This window comes from Rhinolophus sinicus, chromosome 5 (assembly GCF_057876585.1).
Source record: "Rhinolophus sinicus isolate RSI-liver-muscle chromosome 5, RSI-T2T, whole genome shotgun sequence".
NCBI lineage: Eukaryota > Metazoa > Chordata > Mammalia > Chiroptera > Rhinolophidae > Rhinolophus > Rhinolophus sinicus.
The window spans coordinates 4,238,010-4,255,794 of NC_142505.1; the positions used below are offsets into that span (position 1 = coordinate 4,238,010).

At 44.0% G+C, this 17,785-nt stretch overlaps 1 protein-coding gene and 1 long non-coding RNA gene across 14 annotated transcripts in view; one reads left to right on the plus strand and one right to left on the minus strand.

Annotated features, from left to right (window-relative positions):
* SUMF1 (sulfatase modifying factor 1) overlaps positions 1-17,785 on the minus strand; it is a 278,602-nt gene that overhangs the window by 201,437 nt on the left and 59,380 nt on the right. For 8 of the 13 annotated variants that reach the window (XM_074312228.2, XM_074312230.2, XM_074312224.2 and 5 more), the window contains one exon: positions 15,627-15,686. In XM_074312228.2, the coding sequence (XP_074168329.2) occupies positions 15,627-15,686 (60 nt within the window). Of the gene's footprint in view, positions 1-1,872; positions 1,912-5,036; positions 6,068-9,326; positions 9,460-10,183; positions 10,315-15,626; positions 15,687-17,785 lie in introns of those variants that run through there. The other 5 variants (XM_088798103.1, XM_074312227.2, XM_088798104.1 and 2 more) reach the window with 4 other exon arrangements.
* On the plus strand, positions 8,259-11,297 carry LOC148758200 (uncharacterized). Its single transcript, XR_016021235.1, has 2 exons — positions 8,259-8,348; positions 8,445-11,297. It is a non-coding gene; the product is annotated as an uncharacterized LOC148758200 (long non-coding RNA).

Genomic DNA, 17,785 nt, shown 5'->3' on the forward strand with positions numbered 1-17,785 from the left:
ACCCTGAGAAGTTGTAGCCGAGTCTCACAAACACCAGGGGGTTTCATCTTATCCAGGCCTCCCGTGTGCGTTTTCAGAGGCCGTTTAACAAGCGTGGCACAGGACACTTGTGTTTCATTCTTCACACGTGGTCTCAGTCGTCTTTATCAGCTATACTCTTTACACCGATCGGAGCCTGGGACAAGTGGGCCGATAATGCGCCTTTTGATCTTATTTCCTGAGGAAGAATGTTTCCCACAGACCCAGGCTTCTCGCCTCTAAACAAAACTTCAAAATCACTTCTTTCTGAATCCATAATCACTTTGTAAAAAGAAGTGGCACATGCTGGGGCTTGGGGGTGGGGAAGGTGTGATGAAAGCACGCTTTTTGAAAAGGTTACCAACCAAATCTTAACCTTGGACATTTCATTACCACATTGAGAATAATGATTGCACTGACCTTCAAAGTTTGGAATCGACGTCAAGCAGGTCAAAGTTTCACACACAGATCACTTTATACTATTTTAACCCTCCTGCCTCGATTCTACCTTTTCTAGAAGAATTTCCACTTAATTTTCAAAATCTGAATAGGTTCAGGAACTTGTCCCAAGTCACAATACTAGCAAGTGGCAGGACAAGAATTGAAGCCTGGACAGTCTGGCTCCAGCGGCCACACTCACAATCACTAAACCATCCTGCCCCTCATTCCATGTCTTTCTCCCTTGAGGCCCCCTCCCGGTAATCTCCCCTCTTCAGCCTCCCCCCCACCTCAAAGGCACAATAAAACTGCAGATTTAACACTACAGTAGAGAGAACAGAAGTCAGAAGAAGGGTGAGTCCTGGTTCTGCCTCATTCAGCCATGTCACCCGGGCACCTTGCAAACACTCTGAGTCCTAGTTTCCTAAGAATGGACGTAGGACAATCATGATTCACAGCAAAACGAAGACAAAATCCACCAAGAGAAAGTGAGCTGTTTCATGACAGCAACACTGACATCTGTCACGGGCTTTATCATATAGCCACCATCTGAGGGGGCAGGCGGTGACATGCAGGGTCCATGTCACCTCCAGCAGAGGCTGCAACAGTGGGGGACCTTACAGTACATATTGCAAAGTCCTTTTGGGGGAGTCCTATATCAAAGTCATTCCAACGACAACAACTGAAGAGATTATAGGGGCACCCTTCCATGTCATTTAAAAGTAAATAAATAAAATTATATTTGGCAAGTGTCTGGAGCAGAGGAAAACTGTGGGCTCCAAATAAGCAACCACAAAGGGCCCTCCTCACAGGCCCCAAACTAAATGCAGGTGACCCTTTTATCAGCGCCACCTGACCAGGCAGCTTATCTCTTTTCCCCTGACAGTCTGCCAGCTGGTTTCACTTTTCCCCTCAGCCTTGATTCAGCGCTTCTCACGTTACCCTGATGAGGTGCCCAACTGACATGTTGGAAAGAGCAGCTCTGATCCGTCTTCCATTTCCTCAGCAAAGAAAACAAGGAGTTTGTCAAGCATGGCCGGGACCCAGGGGCGGGAGAGCAATGATATCCAACCGTCAATAACTGTGAAACGGAACCGCCTGCCTTCCTGACAACTGTGACTAATTCCAAAGGCCCAACCAGCCTTCTCAAAACGATGACTGGGGTCAGTTACCATTTGGGGGCAGATGAGAATCTGAGCTGACGCTGAAAAATTCCACCCCTCGGTGCTATTCCCCAGAATTTTCCAATCCAAAATAGGGCAAGTTTCAGAAAGGAGCATTTCTCATTTTACCACCTACCTGAATATTATCTGTAACGGTTTGGCTTAATCAAAAGATTAATTAGACTCCTGCTCTAATGGTCCGAACACAAGAGTCAGAGGAAGTCAGTTCTGGCAGCTGCCCCGGCTCCTCTCAGCCTCTTGGAGTTTGTCATTTCCATGGGGTTTTAAGCATCTGAAACGACAGAGGCCAACTTTCCCTAATAGCACGACGGATTCTGGCAAACCTGTGGAAACAAGGCCTGCTCTGGAGTAGTTTCTACTGCAGAGAATAAGTTTAACACATGCAATGAAACCAACAGTCAAGACACTGACATTTCTGCTCGTCTTCGGTATCAGGCTGCAAACTTCGTAGTAAGTATTTAAGTTAATAGAAATGGACTGTCCAGGCGCTGCTGAGGTTCCCAGCGGCTGTGAGCATTGCCGGTGAGAGGGGTGGGGATGGAGTGGCAGCGCCCAGGTGAGATGGTGCTCTTGGGCCACTGCCCTTCCTCACACTTGGACATTCCTAACCGGTACACGACTTACATGATTAGTCATTTTTCCAATAGAAATATATGGAATTTTTGTGCTTCATGAAATGAGTCGACTTTTCATCATCTAGGCTGAGAGCGGCACCCACAGGCTGGATCTGGCTGCAGAAGCAATTTATTAGGTCTTCACAGTGTTTGGGATTTTTCCATCTGAATTGGTTGCCAACCCGAAGAGCTCAGAAGCCTTCACACGAACATGTGGGTGTACAACTACTCTTGGAAAGTGGACGAACAAGCAGTTCTGGGCCCATTTGTGTGGCAGCACTGGGCGAGAGCAGAGTGGCTGCAACCCCTTCAAAACGGACATCACTCACCCTCACACTGCGTGAGCCAGGCTCTGTACCACTGGCCCCTCCAAACAGCAGCCGGCAGGTTAACTTCCTAAGCGAAGTAGTGTCGCTGGGAAGGTTAGTGCTTGTTGGAAGGAAGGAAGAAGAAGTGCATGCAAAATATCATTTTATAAAGACAAAAAGAAACCCCCCACTAGCCTCTTGCGTGAACTGCCTGAAGTCTCCGAACAGAAAACACCATATTTCCACGTTTTTTATCAAGATACTCCTTTCATTAACTCAGCTGTGGATTGTACCCCTGGCAACAATTCTGCATGTGGCTTGAAAACATGGTGTTTTCACAAGGTGATTAGCAAGAGGACTAGAATGCTGAGCTTCTCGTGGAGGAGAGGCCACTGCCTCGTTTTCTTGTCTACAACAGAATTCTCAGTAAAGACAGTCTGTGGACAATAGAATTTACCAAGACACTAGTTTGCAGTCACTGCTCCATCATACCCCAGCCCAGATAAACACTTACTGAACAGCACCTTCCATTTCTTATTTTCCTGAAGGGTCAAATGGACAACACTGATGGCTTGCCCCCCAAAAAAAAAAAAAAAAAAAAAAAAAAAAAAAAAAAAAAAAAAAAACCACCACATCAGGGAAGGGAGAGGAGGAAGACAAAGAAAAAATGTCTAAATTGATGCAGATCTGTGTATTCCACTTTAAGCTGTAGGCTGAACCACACAAAGTTTGAGGCATCAATGCAATTTGACGCTTTCCAACAAGGAAAAGTGACTGTGGGTCGTGGTACCACCACCATCAGTCTTTGTTCCCCACCGCTTTCTAATCATGTTTGCACGGTTTTGTGAAAGAAGGTATGACTTGCTTCCCTCTCAGCTCACCATGTACACCCCTGATGATAAATTAAGATTGTCCAGGATTCGGGATGAAGGCAGATTTGAAAACAAACCTCAAATTCCCTCCACGCTTCAGTGAGGCAGGAAATAAAGAGTTAGAAGCACAGATCCAACAAAAGTGCTCCTTGCAAAACAAACAAACAAAAGCTGAGCGTGCAGATAAAGATGCTGCAAAGACACTACCCACAGCCCTTTAAAAAACGATCGAGGAAGAAGTCTACACATGGATGAGATTTCGACTTTTGATGCAGGTTGGCTCCATCAAAAGCAAACGCCTTCAAGGGGCCCAGCGTTGAAGGCAGCAAGGCTGTGATCTGGCTACAGAGGCCACTGGAGGTTTAAGTGAGCTACTGGTTTTATTAGGAGAGCTGTTCTTTTGTCAGTGCTCTACTTACAAAGTTCCTTCAGTTTTGAGTGGTCTGCCTCTAGCCCTATGTGTCCTTTATGTCCCCTACTTTTTGCATGCAATTTTGCAGGAGATGAGGTCCTTCAGGAATGCATAGATGGCACTAAAGCTGAAACATCATACTGTCATCTTGTTGGCCTGTTCATATGTGGATATGCAATGTTATGCAGTGTAGTGGTCACAGCTGTCTGTAGTTTGGTGCACTCTTTGGTTGGTAATATAGAAATGTGGTTCTGAAATGAAGGGCTTGTTAAGATTTTGTTTAAAATGCTTTCTAATATTATGCAGCTGCTAAAAATGCAATTCTAAAAACAAAGCCAAAACACACCAAAAATATTTATGCTGTGTAACATTAATTAACAAGAGAAGACTTCAAAATATACACAGTAAAAATATAACCATGTAAAAAAAAACATAAGCAGGTGGGAGGTAACAAGTAAAAACAAAAATTCTACTGAGTACTGGTAACTTTAAGAATAATATACGTACCTTATATTCTACATTAGCTTTTTCAATTAAGCAAATTTTTGCTTGTTTTGCTTGGAATTAATCATCAATTGGTGAAAGTTCATAGTGAGACATTTCACATCCACAAACTGACAGATTAATAAATGCCTCAACACCCTGGCAACACAACTATTTTTCACAACAAATGTTTTGATGTTAGGAGGCTATACATAAACTGGCAATCAAGTGTCAGTTGAACACTTACGAACATTATTTTACTTACTTTCTGAACAACCAACATAAAGAGGAGCCACTTCTTTCAAATGACAGGCTAGAAATGTCTCAGGGGTCTTCTAGGGCTGGGGGATCAGGATGGAGTCCTGATGACAGGGACCTCTGGTGAAAAGCCATCACTCTAAAACAAAGGGCTTTCCTGGCATGTGAAGCAGCTGTCGGATTTCACAGGCTCACCCACCCACCCACCCAGGCAACACCCTTGACGTTGCCTCCTCTACTCAGGCATGAAGCAGCCAGGTCATAGTAAGGTTCCCTGCAGAACAGCCTTGCTCTTGGGAATAAAAATTGCCACAGACTGCTCACGTGTCAAAGTTATCAAGTCGCTAATGGACACGAAAGTTTTCTAGCAAATAAAACACACACTTATCACAAAGTCATTTCTTTAAAACACACTGAGGAAAACACAAAAGAGACCAATGAGCATGAAGGATGATTTAGCAGGTACCAGTTTATTCGACACAGTGCATGATTCAAAGCATCCGATATCCCACAGCCAACTCGATTTCCTACATCCCTGTTACAAAACACTGCAGACCCTGCGTGTATTTCATTCAAGGTTCTTGTTCCTTCTCTCCTACATCTGATTGTTCCACGTACCACACGTTTCGCATCCACCGAAGGCTTAGGGGAGAGAGGGAAATACGGCTTATAACTGCCCCCTGAACCAAAGGCACTTAATATTAAAAGATAAAGCACAGTTGAGTCACCCCACAGACATTCTTGTGTGTTCAGAGAGTGGACTTGAGCGCTCCCGTCACTGGCCCACGTGGGATTCATCACAACAATGTAACAGACACTCATGTCCTTAAAAAACAAAGTGCAGTATGAATATAAAGCGTCGTCACCGCCCCCCCCCCCCATCCTTTTCTGGAAATAACACATCAGAGAACTTTACATAATTAATATCACCCAGGTTCACACATGGAAAAAAACAGCTCAAAAATAATCTGTCATAAATTCTCACTATGAAATCACAATAGAATCTGAGCTAGTCATAGAATTTGAGGTGCAGAGAGCCTCAGCGGTCCTGGATCGAGGTCAGGGGGAGACCCTGAGGTGTCACCCCAGGGGCAGAGCTGGGGGAGAACGCAGGCCTCCTGAAGCCGAGCTCCGGGTCCCCCCAGCCAGGCCTCTAGGGAAAGGCTCTGCAAAGTGAATCATGGCGATGAGCTCCGGAAATGGCACCGCCGAGAAAGCGGGACGCAGGTTGGCGACCTGGTCTCCCCAGGGGGTTCCTCTGGCCACTGGGCGGGTATGACCCCACCTGGGGCGGGAACTCCGTGGCCTCGCCGTCCCGAGGGAAGCGCAGCGCAGGTCACACGCGCCCTCCTCTCCTCCTTCTTGGCGCTTAGCCGGCGCTGGGCGGGCGGTCGGCGGCGCAGCGGAAGCCCAGGTTGGACGCGGAGCTGTCGGGCGTGTTCTGGCTGCGGGCGGCGCAGCGGTACCTGTAGCAGTAGGACTGCGGAGAGGGGAGACGTGAGCGCCGGCAGCCGCGCGCCTCACCGGGCGCCCGCGCACCGGCCCAGCGCGGCGCGCGCCCCTGGACGCGCCCGGCTCCCCCGCCCGCGCCTGCACCGCGCGGCTGTTTCCCAAGCGCAGGCGGCTCCGAGTTCAGCACAGACTACAAGCTCCTCGCCGCGTAACACGAGGTGCTGGTGTCAGCACGACTTCGCACAGTGAGACGTTACCCAGCCGCGGTCACACAACTTACGTCACATCCATGTTACACGAGTCAGCAGCCATTAAAAGCCATGTTTTTATGTAATAGTTAAAGACAGGGAATAGTCGCATGATACAACGTTAAATTAAAAAAGTCAGAATACAGAACTCTGCATGAGGTACATAATTACATGTACTGAAGATAAAAGACCGAAAGGTTCGAAATGGCACCTCGATACAAACAGGAGTGACCCTCGGGCAGTCGAGTTTCAAGTTTCCAACACTGAGTCTATGATGAACGAGCTCAAAAAATGTCTGGAGGTTTTGTTAGAAATAGAGTCAAGGGTCTTGGAGTTGGCAAACTGGGCCCACAGCGAGGCAACGCCCAGAAGTGCTCCAAGAAGAAAGAGAAGCTCAAGGGCTTGGAGCCAAAAGTACATCCTTGAGAAGCAGCAGCCCTGCATCCTTAGCACTAGGATTGGTCCAGGGTGGTGTCAGTCGGGATGATGGATGCCAAGTGGTCCGGGAGACGGGTGCTGGGAGGTCTAGCCAGTCCCGGTGGTCGGGACAGTGGCTGCCAGGTGTGTGTGTAGGTGAGTCCTTCAGAGGGTAACCAGAGAGCTATCTGGAGGCCCACATGTATATCCAGGCATTGACACAGGAATGGAATGTGCAAAAAAGTTTAAGTTCCCAGGTGAGTTAGTACTAGAATGGAGTCCATCCTCATGCCTCAACCCTCGTGATGTTAATCACTTTAGCCACTTGGTCAAGGTGACTCCATTATATACTGTGTTTCCCCAAAAATAAGACCTAGCTGGACAATCAGCTCTAATGCATCTTTTGGAGAAAAAATTAATGTAAGACTCGGTCTTATTTTACTATAATATAAGACCAGATATAATATAATAGTATAGTATAGTATAATATAATACCGGGTCTTAATATTAATTTTTGCTCCAAAAGACGCATTAGAGCTGATTGTCTGGCTAGGTCTTATTTTCAGGGAAACACGGTACATTCACTATCTTCACTCCTTCCTCACATAGATTACTGTTATAATTCGAAAAGTTATTTTACATTTACAATAGTATTTGACATTAAACCAAGTGATAAAGCTTAATGGCAACTGAGAAAAATATTAATTCAGAGCAACATTAAGACACGATTTCACACCTGGCAAAGTGGCAACCACTGAGCCACAGGCCTAGAAATGTCCAGAGGAGGAAGGGTTGTGGAAAACGTTTTTTTCAATATGGTGCATTGGGAGTTTAAATCATAACTGATAAAGCTACACATTGGTGTGTGTGTGTGGGGGGGGGGGTGTTTAGCGTCTGTGTCTTTTGCAGGAGCAGAGTCCAAGCACACAAATGCCCATGGACATCGAGCACCTGGCACAGGCCAGGCATTGTGCCAGGTAGCACATTTATCTGAGAGTTCACTTGATTTTAACAGCCCGAGAACTTAAATACGTCACCGAGATGACAGAGTTGTGACAGGAAGTGGACTCAAACCCAGGTCTCACTGTGCGCTGGCGTCCCTGGCGAGACTGTGTGCTAGATGTAAGGTATCACATCCCACTCTCGTCCCCACCCCCCGACATCCATCCTGCAGGCACACACAGACCTGCACAAGTAAGAAAGCCTAACATGGCCCCAGCCACCCAGTAGGTACTCAGTGAATAACCGCAGATTACTTGATTTGAATATTTCGAAAGTTTCCATATTTCAAAAATAACCATGCGCAGAACTCTTAGGTCCTAGGATTGCTCTTCAAAGTAAGAGAGAATGACTACTTGTCCTGTGTACCATGTGTACCAACCCTGGGTTGGCCCAGGGGAACTCCAGTCCCCGCCCGCTGGTTAAAGAAGCTGCACAAATCATCATGGGGAATAGCTTACGGACTCATGAAGGAGAGACCCTTTGTGGGGGGAGAATAGGTCAGCACAAAAGAGGCAGTTGTTTTTCTTAACTCTTATTACTCTCCTTTCTTTCCCAAAAGTTGAATGTTTCCAATCTTCATAGAACCTATCGAAAGCTGACACAGGAGTTTCCCGGGGCACTTCCACCATAAAAAGAAAGACGGTACTTTACCTTCTGTAGATGGTGAAACAATAGCAACAATTTTCTCATTTTCCCTGGGGCCACTGAGAAACCTAACATGTTACCAATATCCGGCAGGCGAAGGAAAGATGAATAAAAAACATGCCTGAGAGAACGAAAAACACGGATGGCATCGGCTACAACCTGTGACTGGCATGCGATGGAAGCTCTAAAATGACTAGAGGTGACCACGCAGAAGGATGCAGCAGAAGCCTCGTCCCCTACCCCTGGGCTGCTGTGAGGCGACACTGTGCTGGTACTTCTAGAGTCAAGCTGGGGGGTGGGTAGGCCTGGGCCCCATGCTCCCAAGTCCTGGGGGAGGCAGGCAGCCAGACTAACTGCTGCCCATAACTGTTCCATAACTAACTGAACCACACCTGGCAAGAAACGACCAAGCGTTTCCTGATTGCCCGCCATGCACACCCACAGCGACGGCCGAGTCTAGGCATGGGTGCGGACATGGGGTTACACGTCAAACGGCAACAAAACACTCCAGGGCCAGAAGGTTCTGAGGTTATTACTAATTCATGTGAAGGGACGTCCCTTGTAGAATTACAAGACTTTTGGAAGGCAGTACTTGGCTGAGAGGGATTTACACGACTCTGGGCGGCAGTGGTCTCCTGATTTTAGCAGACATAGTAACAGCCAGGACAGCGTGTTTCAATACCTATTCCTGAACCACCACCCAGAGATTCTGACTCAGGAAGTCGGGTGTGGGTCCAAAATTGGCGTTTCTAACAAGCTTCTAGGTGCTGTGCCACTGGGCCCATGGGACACAATTTCAGTAGCACTGATTTACAGGATTTAGAAAGGAGAAAAGACAGGGCCCTTAGTGGAGAAAACAGTGATATCAGAGGCATGAAAATGGAAAAACTCAGGCAAGTTAAGAAGATATCAAGGCCCTGCCTGATCCCGTCAGAGCGTGGTTTATTTCTTCATTGACTTTGAGAGTTTACAACATGCTCCATGCCGTTCTGCGCACGAGGGATACGGTGCGAACAACACAGGTGATGATCTGTAATCAGGAAGCTTCCAGAAGCAGTCGGACAATAAATAACCCTGTAAATTACAGGCTGTTTCCGGGAGTGGTCAGCTTGGAAGAAAGTAAAACAGGGAGTGAGGGCCAGGCGTGACTAGGTGGGGACTTGAGATAAAGTGGCCTGGGACGGCCTCCCTGTGGGGGCACCACGCGAGCTGAGTTGCCCAAAGGTTTGGACGATGAGAATTCCAGGCAAAAGCAGTGGCTGGCAGAAAGCTGATAAATGATAAAATGCAGGAAACGCGGGTAGATAAAAAGGACGCCGTCAAGTGACAGGCGGTTGTCTCAGTGGAAAGAGGAATTGGGGCTTGATACAAATGGAAATCGTGACAAACATTTTGCAAATTTACTCACCAGGCAAAATCTAAGACTCATTAGCTATTTAATCTTCGGGAAAGCCTTCCTGAATCTGTTCCCTAATTGATAAAATGGGGCTCTTAATGGAATGTTAAATGCTCCATCTTATCTTTACGTAAAAAAGTAAAGCACTAGACACGCGGAGGCACTGGAGCTGTTCCTTTCTGATGAACATGACCCTCCAGTACAGAAAGGAACGCGGCCTGTCTTCTCTGACCTCTGCGGGTTAACGTGCTTCCTCACTGAAACAGAAGCACGAGACAGCTTCTCCGCAGGTCTTCGCCATCTTGTTTTGCAAAGATGATATGCTTGCCGGCAGCTGAATGTGGGTCTACACTTACTATGCAAATGCGAAACTTATTTGCTGTACAAATGGGAAGTTGGGGGATACCTCTGCTGATAAGGCACAGGGCTGAGGACTTTGTGAGATGGCATGTTTCTCTATGGAACTTATCTCTCAAATCACATAACAAACTTTTAAAATAAGATGCTGTTCATGTGCACAAAACACAGGCTGTAACATCTGATGCACTGTTCAGAAGGGTTCTGAGGCTGTAACATAAGACAGTAGAAAAGAGAGCCATGAGATCCCGTGTAAGATGTTTCCCGCAGCCGTGTTTGAAGCCCCTGGTACATACAGAATAATTCCATTTGGGGAAGGAAAAAAAGTGCACCGAAAAGTTTGGTAGAATACTGTTAATAGTTTTTGTCGTGCAGGCAGGCCTGCGAGGTCTCTACTCCCGCTCCCCATACAAGAACGCAGGATATGGTGAGGCCAAAAAGGAACACACAAGGAGCCATAGGTAGGGGAGTCATACTTAGTATATTCTCGCCGGCGGCACTATACTCTCACTGGAGGCTGGATCCACACTGTCCGCAACCAGCCATCCTAACTGCAATACGCGCTGGCCAGCCCAGCCACCATCTTCTTGCTAGCCCCCATTTTCTTCTCTTCTCCTCCTCCCCTTCTAGCATAGCCACAGCAGTTATATTAGTGGCCAATGGCTCACTGGTTACAGCTGACGGCCAACTAGCCACAGCTGATGGCCATGCAATCACAGTTGGCCATTTACTACCTGAGCCAGCACCTGTCTATGTGAGGCCGAGAGCCTGGAAACTACTCTCTGGGGCTCCGCCCCCACAGTTTTCTTTAGGAAAGAGGGCAAATGATTTTGTTTTCATTTATACGTTTATTATTTATTTTCTAATTTTCAATGCAATGAAAATGTTTTGTTTGTATAACGAAAAAGCTTAAAATCAGTAACAACAAAAAGAGCTAGTCCTTTATTAGATCACAGCAGTCCCTAAAATCTTCTCTTAACATAAATGGCTGTGAAGAACTAAACCCTAAAAGAAAGTCTCACTACAAGTTGGTGTAAGAGGTCACGACCATCATATGAGAAACCAGTCAATTTACATCATCATTCCACTTCACACGACTCATTCACTCAGCAAACATTAACCAATAAGTAGTTCATTTTAAATTCCAATAATAGGTAACTAATGGAATACATAATTAAAGAGGAAAATGGCCTGATTTTAAACGTCCTCATTGCTCTTTTTTCCCAACTCTACTTTTAGCACCAGCAATGGTTATTAATGATGTTAGATCTCAGAGTGGCTGAAATATGGGTCATTTTATTAATTAAGAACAGAGGTAGTGGGAAGGACCTGCTTAGCCCTATTTCATCAAAATGGCTAATTACCGTATGAAATTGATCTCAGTATCTGTGCTAAGAATGTGATCCTGGACTCAAGAACAATCCACTTAAGATAATGACCTACCAGCCTTGGGGCTTTGAAGGCAAGTGGGACAGCAACGCGGTTTTTATGAGAGGAAGACTTTTAGGGACAAAGGAAAGCTTTAAGGCAAGTGTAGCTCATTATAAACAAAATCATTATTAAAAAATCACACAGCAGAACCTAAATCTCTTGATTTCCCACACATTGACACTAGATCAATTCCTTTTGCTGGTAATCTTGCTATAAAATGGTGGGAGGGTGAGGATTTCCTCAGTGTTGTGGGTTGAGCTAAAGACCTCACAGGGATTAATTTAACAACAGTCAAGGACAACAACTAATATTTCTTGAGTACTTACTATGTGAACTATCCTAAGAACTTCACATATATTAATTCACTTCCCCCACCCAATAGTCCTATGGGTCGGTAGTATTGGTATCTGACTTGTATATAGGAGGAAAAACGGAGGCACAGGGATGCTAACTGTGTCACATGGCGGACAAATGGTAGATCCAGCCTTACAGACGTTTCAATCCCATTCCAGAGTCCGTACCCTTAACCTGAACCTATGTTACCTCATAGATTTTCTTTCTGTGCCCTCATCTCCTTGTTGAAACTGTACTTTGGATGGACTTTCAAAAAGTTATGAATAATCATCAGAGATTATTTCAGTCATGCAAACTGGCCCTGGCCTATGATCAAAAGTAAGTCACTTTCTAAGCAAGGTGATTTTTTTCAAAATGAAGTACATTGTTCTTTCTTTGTTTTGATTTTCACCTACGCCTTAAGAATTACCAGGACTCTGCCTATCTAGTTAGGAGTTCATTAGCTACATCCTTATTCAAAAGGGAAGTAGGGAAAAAGCAATCTAATTACAATAAAGATGATGGTTAAGAAAGATGGTGTTAACAGCAACTTTTATCATGAGCTGGGCACTGTACCAAGTGCTCATATACCTGGTCCATTCCTTCCTCATGAGAAACTTACAGTAGGTGCAACGATGATGTCATTTTACAAACGTGGAAACTGAGGCTTAGAAAGATTAAGCACCCAAGGTCACCAACTAGCAAGGAGCAGCTACAGAACTGCAACCTAGATCTAATTCCAGAGTCCACACCTTAACAATTTAGTTATAGCTGCCACTTTTAATCTACTGGAAAGGAGAAGTGCTCTGAAAGTAATTCACAACCAACACTGTGCTGTTTTCCTGGTATTCTCTGTTCTGGAATGTTCTCTTCATCCTTCTGAGTCTTACTAAATTAAAACTTACCCTTCAGGTAGACTAAAAATAGTTAAATATGCATACCATAAACTCTAAATCAATCCTTAAAATTTTAAAACAAAGAGCTATAGCTAAGAAGCCAAAGGAGAGAAGTAGAGTGATAAATAAAAAAATAAAAAATAAATACTTAATCCAAAAGAAGTCAAAAGGGGGGGGGGGAGAGAAAAAGAAACAAAGAACAGATGAGACAAAAAGAAAAACAAAGATCAAAATGGCAAATTTAAACCCAATCATATAAATCACATTAAATGTAAATGGTCTAAACAGCCAATGAAAAGGCAGATTATGCCAATAAATTCAATAACTCAGATGAAATGGACAAATTCCTTGAAAGACACAAACTCAAAGATATTAATCAAGAAAAAACAGACAATCTGAATAACTCTGCAGTTATCAACTAAATTAAAATTATGGTTAAACTCTAGGCTCAAATGGTCTCAGCAGAATTCTATAACATTTAAGGAAGAAATAGCTAGTTCTACATGAACTTGTCTAGAAAATTTAAGATGAGGGAATATTTTCCAATTCAATCTATGAAGCCAGCAATACATTGATACCAAAACCAGAGAAGAAAACTGACCAATACCCATCATGAACATAAATACAAAAACGCTCAACATCAAATCCAAAATATATAAAAAGGATAATACCTCAGTTATAACTAAGTGGATGTAATCCAGAAAGGCAAGGATGGTTTAACATTGAAAATTTAAAATCAATGAATGTAATTCACTATATTAACAGTCTGAAAAAAAAACAAACACATAAACATCTCAATAGCTACAGACAAAGCATCTGGCAAAATCCATATCCCTTTCAGGTAAACACTCTCAAAAAACTAGGAATAGAAGGAAACTTCCTCAAGCAGATAAAGGCCATCTTTGAAAACACTGCAGCTAATATCAAATTTAATTTTGAAAAGTTGACTGTTTATCCCCTAAAATTCTTAACTCAAAAATGAGGTAAGAATGTCTGTCCTCCCCACTCCTATTCAACACTGTATTCGAGATTCTACATAAAGCAATACAGCAAGAAAAAAATAATAAAAGTCATCCAGATTAAAAAGGAAAACGTAAAATTGTCCATATTCACCACCTATGTAAAAAAATCCAATAGAAACTACAGAAACATTACTCATAGATGAGTTTAACAACGCTGCAGGGCATCAGATAAATATACAAAAACCAATTGTACCATGTAAATGTATTTATTAACAACAAATATTAAGTTAAAACATATTTTAAAAGAATAAACTAGGAAGCCTATAAAAATACAGACTTAAAATAAGCAAATAAACAAGAGATGTTAAACCAGACACATTCATGTGCATGGCACTGGCATATTTTAGTGTTCATGCTTAAAATGTTTTTTATACACTTCATTTTTCTCCATTGTTTCTTGAGGAAAACTCTTCTGGTCCTCAATTCTTACATAGTAAATGGAATCCCAATTAAGAAAAGTGCCATAGGTCAGAGACATAACTGGTGGAAATTAGGATTTTGAGATACTATTGTGCAAAGAGAGAGTCACATGTTTTTCATGGACGTCTAGCTCCCCAGCAAGAGGATTCAGATACTCTTGTAGTAACAGTTTGAACTAGAGAAAAAAATCTGGGACTAAAGACTGATGTGTATATATGAACATTTACAAGTACTGGGACAGCCTGGGACAAGGCTTTTAACTTAAAATTAGAATTTTAAAGATAAATTTGTCCACATCTTGTTACAAATGTGGGTGTAAAGCATATAGTGAACTCAACTCTATGAACTTCCACCCAAATAACTGGATTAAAAATTCTAAGAAATGCAAAAGAAAAACACACCTCCAAACTCACATATATACATAATCTAAAGAGGTCCTCTTTAGGCCAGTGGTTCCCAAATTTTGCTGTGTGTTATCATCACCTTGAGAGTTTTAATTTCCTGATGCCCAGGTCACATTCCAGAAAAATCAAATCAGAAAGAAGCAAGAGAGGAAACAGGCATCCGTATTTTTATAGATCCCAGATGACTAATGTGCAATCAAGTCTGAGCAGCACTGTTTTAAGGCAAAGTTTAACAAAGCCGCCATTATCAAATTAGTAACTCAATTGGGAGCCATTAAAGGTGGCTGTAAGTCTCTAATTGCCTGGACTGACTAAATTACCTTGGGAAGTGTCTTGTAATAACAATTTGCAAAATGCCATCTTTGCACAGGAATAAAAAGACAGCAGCTGAAGTGCTGAAGATACTAAAAATATATGACTTAAAGGAAAGAAGGGAGCGAAGTGGCATTCGATTTCCAAACTCCTTACAATGGTTACTCATGAGACACCGAGTCACTTCGACTAACCAAGAACAGGCAGCTCTGACACTGAAATCTTGGCCCAAAGAGCAGAAACTCTCTCTGAGGTTGCTGCCTGTTTCAAAGCACTCTATGCCTGGGACACCCGGAATGTTTCCATTCCACACAATCCACCCTCCACTTATAACTCTCACCTAAATCTCAAAGGAAAATCCAGAAATTTACAGGGGTCTCAAATAAAACAAGGGCATTACTCCAGACGTACATGCTGGAAAAGGTACATAGACCTGGTTCATGGACAGGCGTCTCTCAAACAGTCAAGATGCAACAGACATCTTGGAATTCGGTTGCCAACAGGTCACTCGCAACCTCTGCTTCCTGTACCACGTTTCCCCGCACCTGTGCCCAAACTTGAGCTGATTAGCCTACTTTCCTTCTGGCTTCACTGGGGACAGGTATGTGTTAGCGGAAGTGGGGGGGAACATCTGGGAGCTACTGTTTATCGCGGATCTTAAACCTGCTGTTACAACACCAAAAGAGTTTAATGACTTGACTTACCTTATGGCACATGTAGGAGCCACCTTTCTTCACCCGGTCTTTCCCAGAAGGGGGGCCTTTCTGCGGAGGGAGAGAACTCGTTAGTCCAGAGAGCACAGGTGCCCCTCACACAGTGGGACACAGTAGAGTCCATTTCAGTCCAACCAGCTCTCTCGTGGCATTTCTGCCCCTGGGCCTTGCAGCTGCACCCATGTCCCCCGCCCCGTCCCGAATGCCCACCTCTCTAAATCCTATCCACCTTCTAAGGTCCGGCTCAAGGTCCCCTCCTTGGTGAAACCTTCATGACCCCGTACACAACCCCACCTCCACACCCCTCCAGCACGTCTCATTTCGCATGGGATGACGAATCAGCTGCCTGGCGGCGTCTCCTACATCACCGCCCCAGGCTGACACGCAAATGTATCCTGTATTTAGCCAATCATAATCGGCTTGCTCAACTAGACAGGCGAGCCTCTCTGAGTTAGATTTTTACAATCCTACTATGCGAGACCTAATAAACCCTTTGCTGACTGGCTGAATTTGCTTTTTATCTCAAAATAATTTTAGGTCAGATTTATTGGCATAATTTACATACAGTAAACTTTTTAACCTTCTTAAATGCACACTTCTGATGAGTTTTGGCAAATGTAACCACCACCACAATGAAAACATAGAATGTAGTTTATCTTTTCAAAATGATTTACATGGGGCTCACTACGAGACAAGCATGGTTCTAAGTACTTTGCAAATATTATAACAACTCGCATCATCTCCATAACATCTTCTGAGGCAGGTTAAGCAAGTGGCAGAGGATGGATTTACAGGCAGCCTGGCTCCCGAGTCCACTGCTCCCAGTTTAGAGACCAGGAGAGCAGGAGAAGGGGCTGGAGTCAGAAAACAACCAGCCAAGGGGTGAGACTGTCTTTTCTAGAGAGAGCTTTGGATACAAGTACAATGGAAATGAACATCCGGAAGCTTTAGTTACCAGAATTAGAGTCTCAGCATCATGCGAAGAGCATCTACCAGGTCCAGACAAGCTCCCACAAACCAGAACCACACCTGGGAAGGCTAAGGGAACTAGTAGGATTCCTCGCTTTTCCTTTGTTATGCAAAAAGTCAGCTAACCATACAGCCGCCTGCTCGTGGTTTACTGAAAACAACAGAGGTCCCATAATACCTCCTATCTTACTTAGTTCTCCTTTTTTCCTTGTCAACTACCTATTGTCAAAGGCCCAGCCATAAGTGGCATTAGTTAGAGGAACCACATTTTCTCCAAGCCTGGCTAATACACTGACTTGCAAATAACAACAATGTGGGCAGAAGTCTGTGTTTTCTAAGCATTTCCAGGTACTTAAAAATGGTCACAGACTGAGCCCCTGGCTTGTCTTCATTCAGCTGTTGAGCCCATTCACGCTTTCACTTTGGTTATTCTATTTTTTTATTATAAAATTTGCATTTAGTTTTCATTTATATCTTCTATTTCTTTTCTGAAGCTTTCTATTTTTCGTTTGTTTTTTGTTTTTTTGTTTCAAGCACCTTCATAATGGCTCACTGAAGTATTTTTGTCATGGCTGCTTTAAAATCTTTGGCAGGTAATCCTAATATTTCTGTCACCTTTGTGTTAGCATCTATTGAATGTCTTTTTTTCATTTAGTTTGGTATCTTCCTGGTTCTTGATATGACAAATGATTATTCAATTGAAACCCGGATAGTCTTTCATTATGTTACAAGACTCTGGATCTTACTTAAACGTCCGTTTTAGCTAACTTTCTATACCACCACATGGGCAGTGCAGAGGAGGGAGACATTTCATTACTGATAGGTGGAAACAGAAGTCCAGGTTCCCTGCTCAACCCCCACTGACCTCCAAAGGCATTTCGTTACTTATTGCTGGATGGAGGTGAAAGTTCCAGCTCCCCACATGGTCTCCACTTACAACACAGTGGGGGGGGGGGGCTCATTACTTCAGGGCAATGATGAAAGTCCTGGCTCCCTAATTGACCTTCTCTGACACCACCCTGGCAGGGGTATCATGGCACCTCAATAAGGCCTCATTAGGGTGCTAGTCTAGGCTCCCCACCTGGCCTTCACAGGCATGGGTGGGAACACGGTGTTTTCTTGTGGTGTGTGGAGTGGTTACTACCTAAAATTTTCTATATTGCTAGACTGTACCTTTCCTA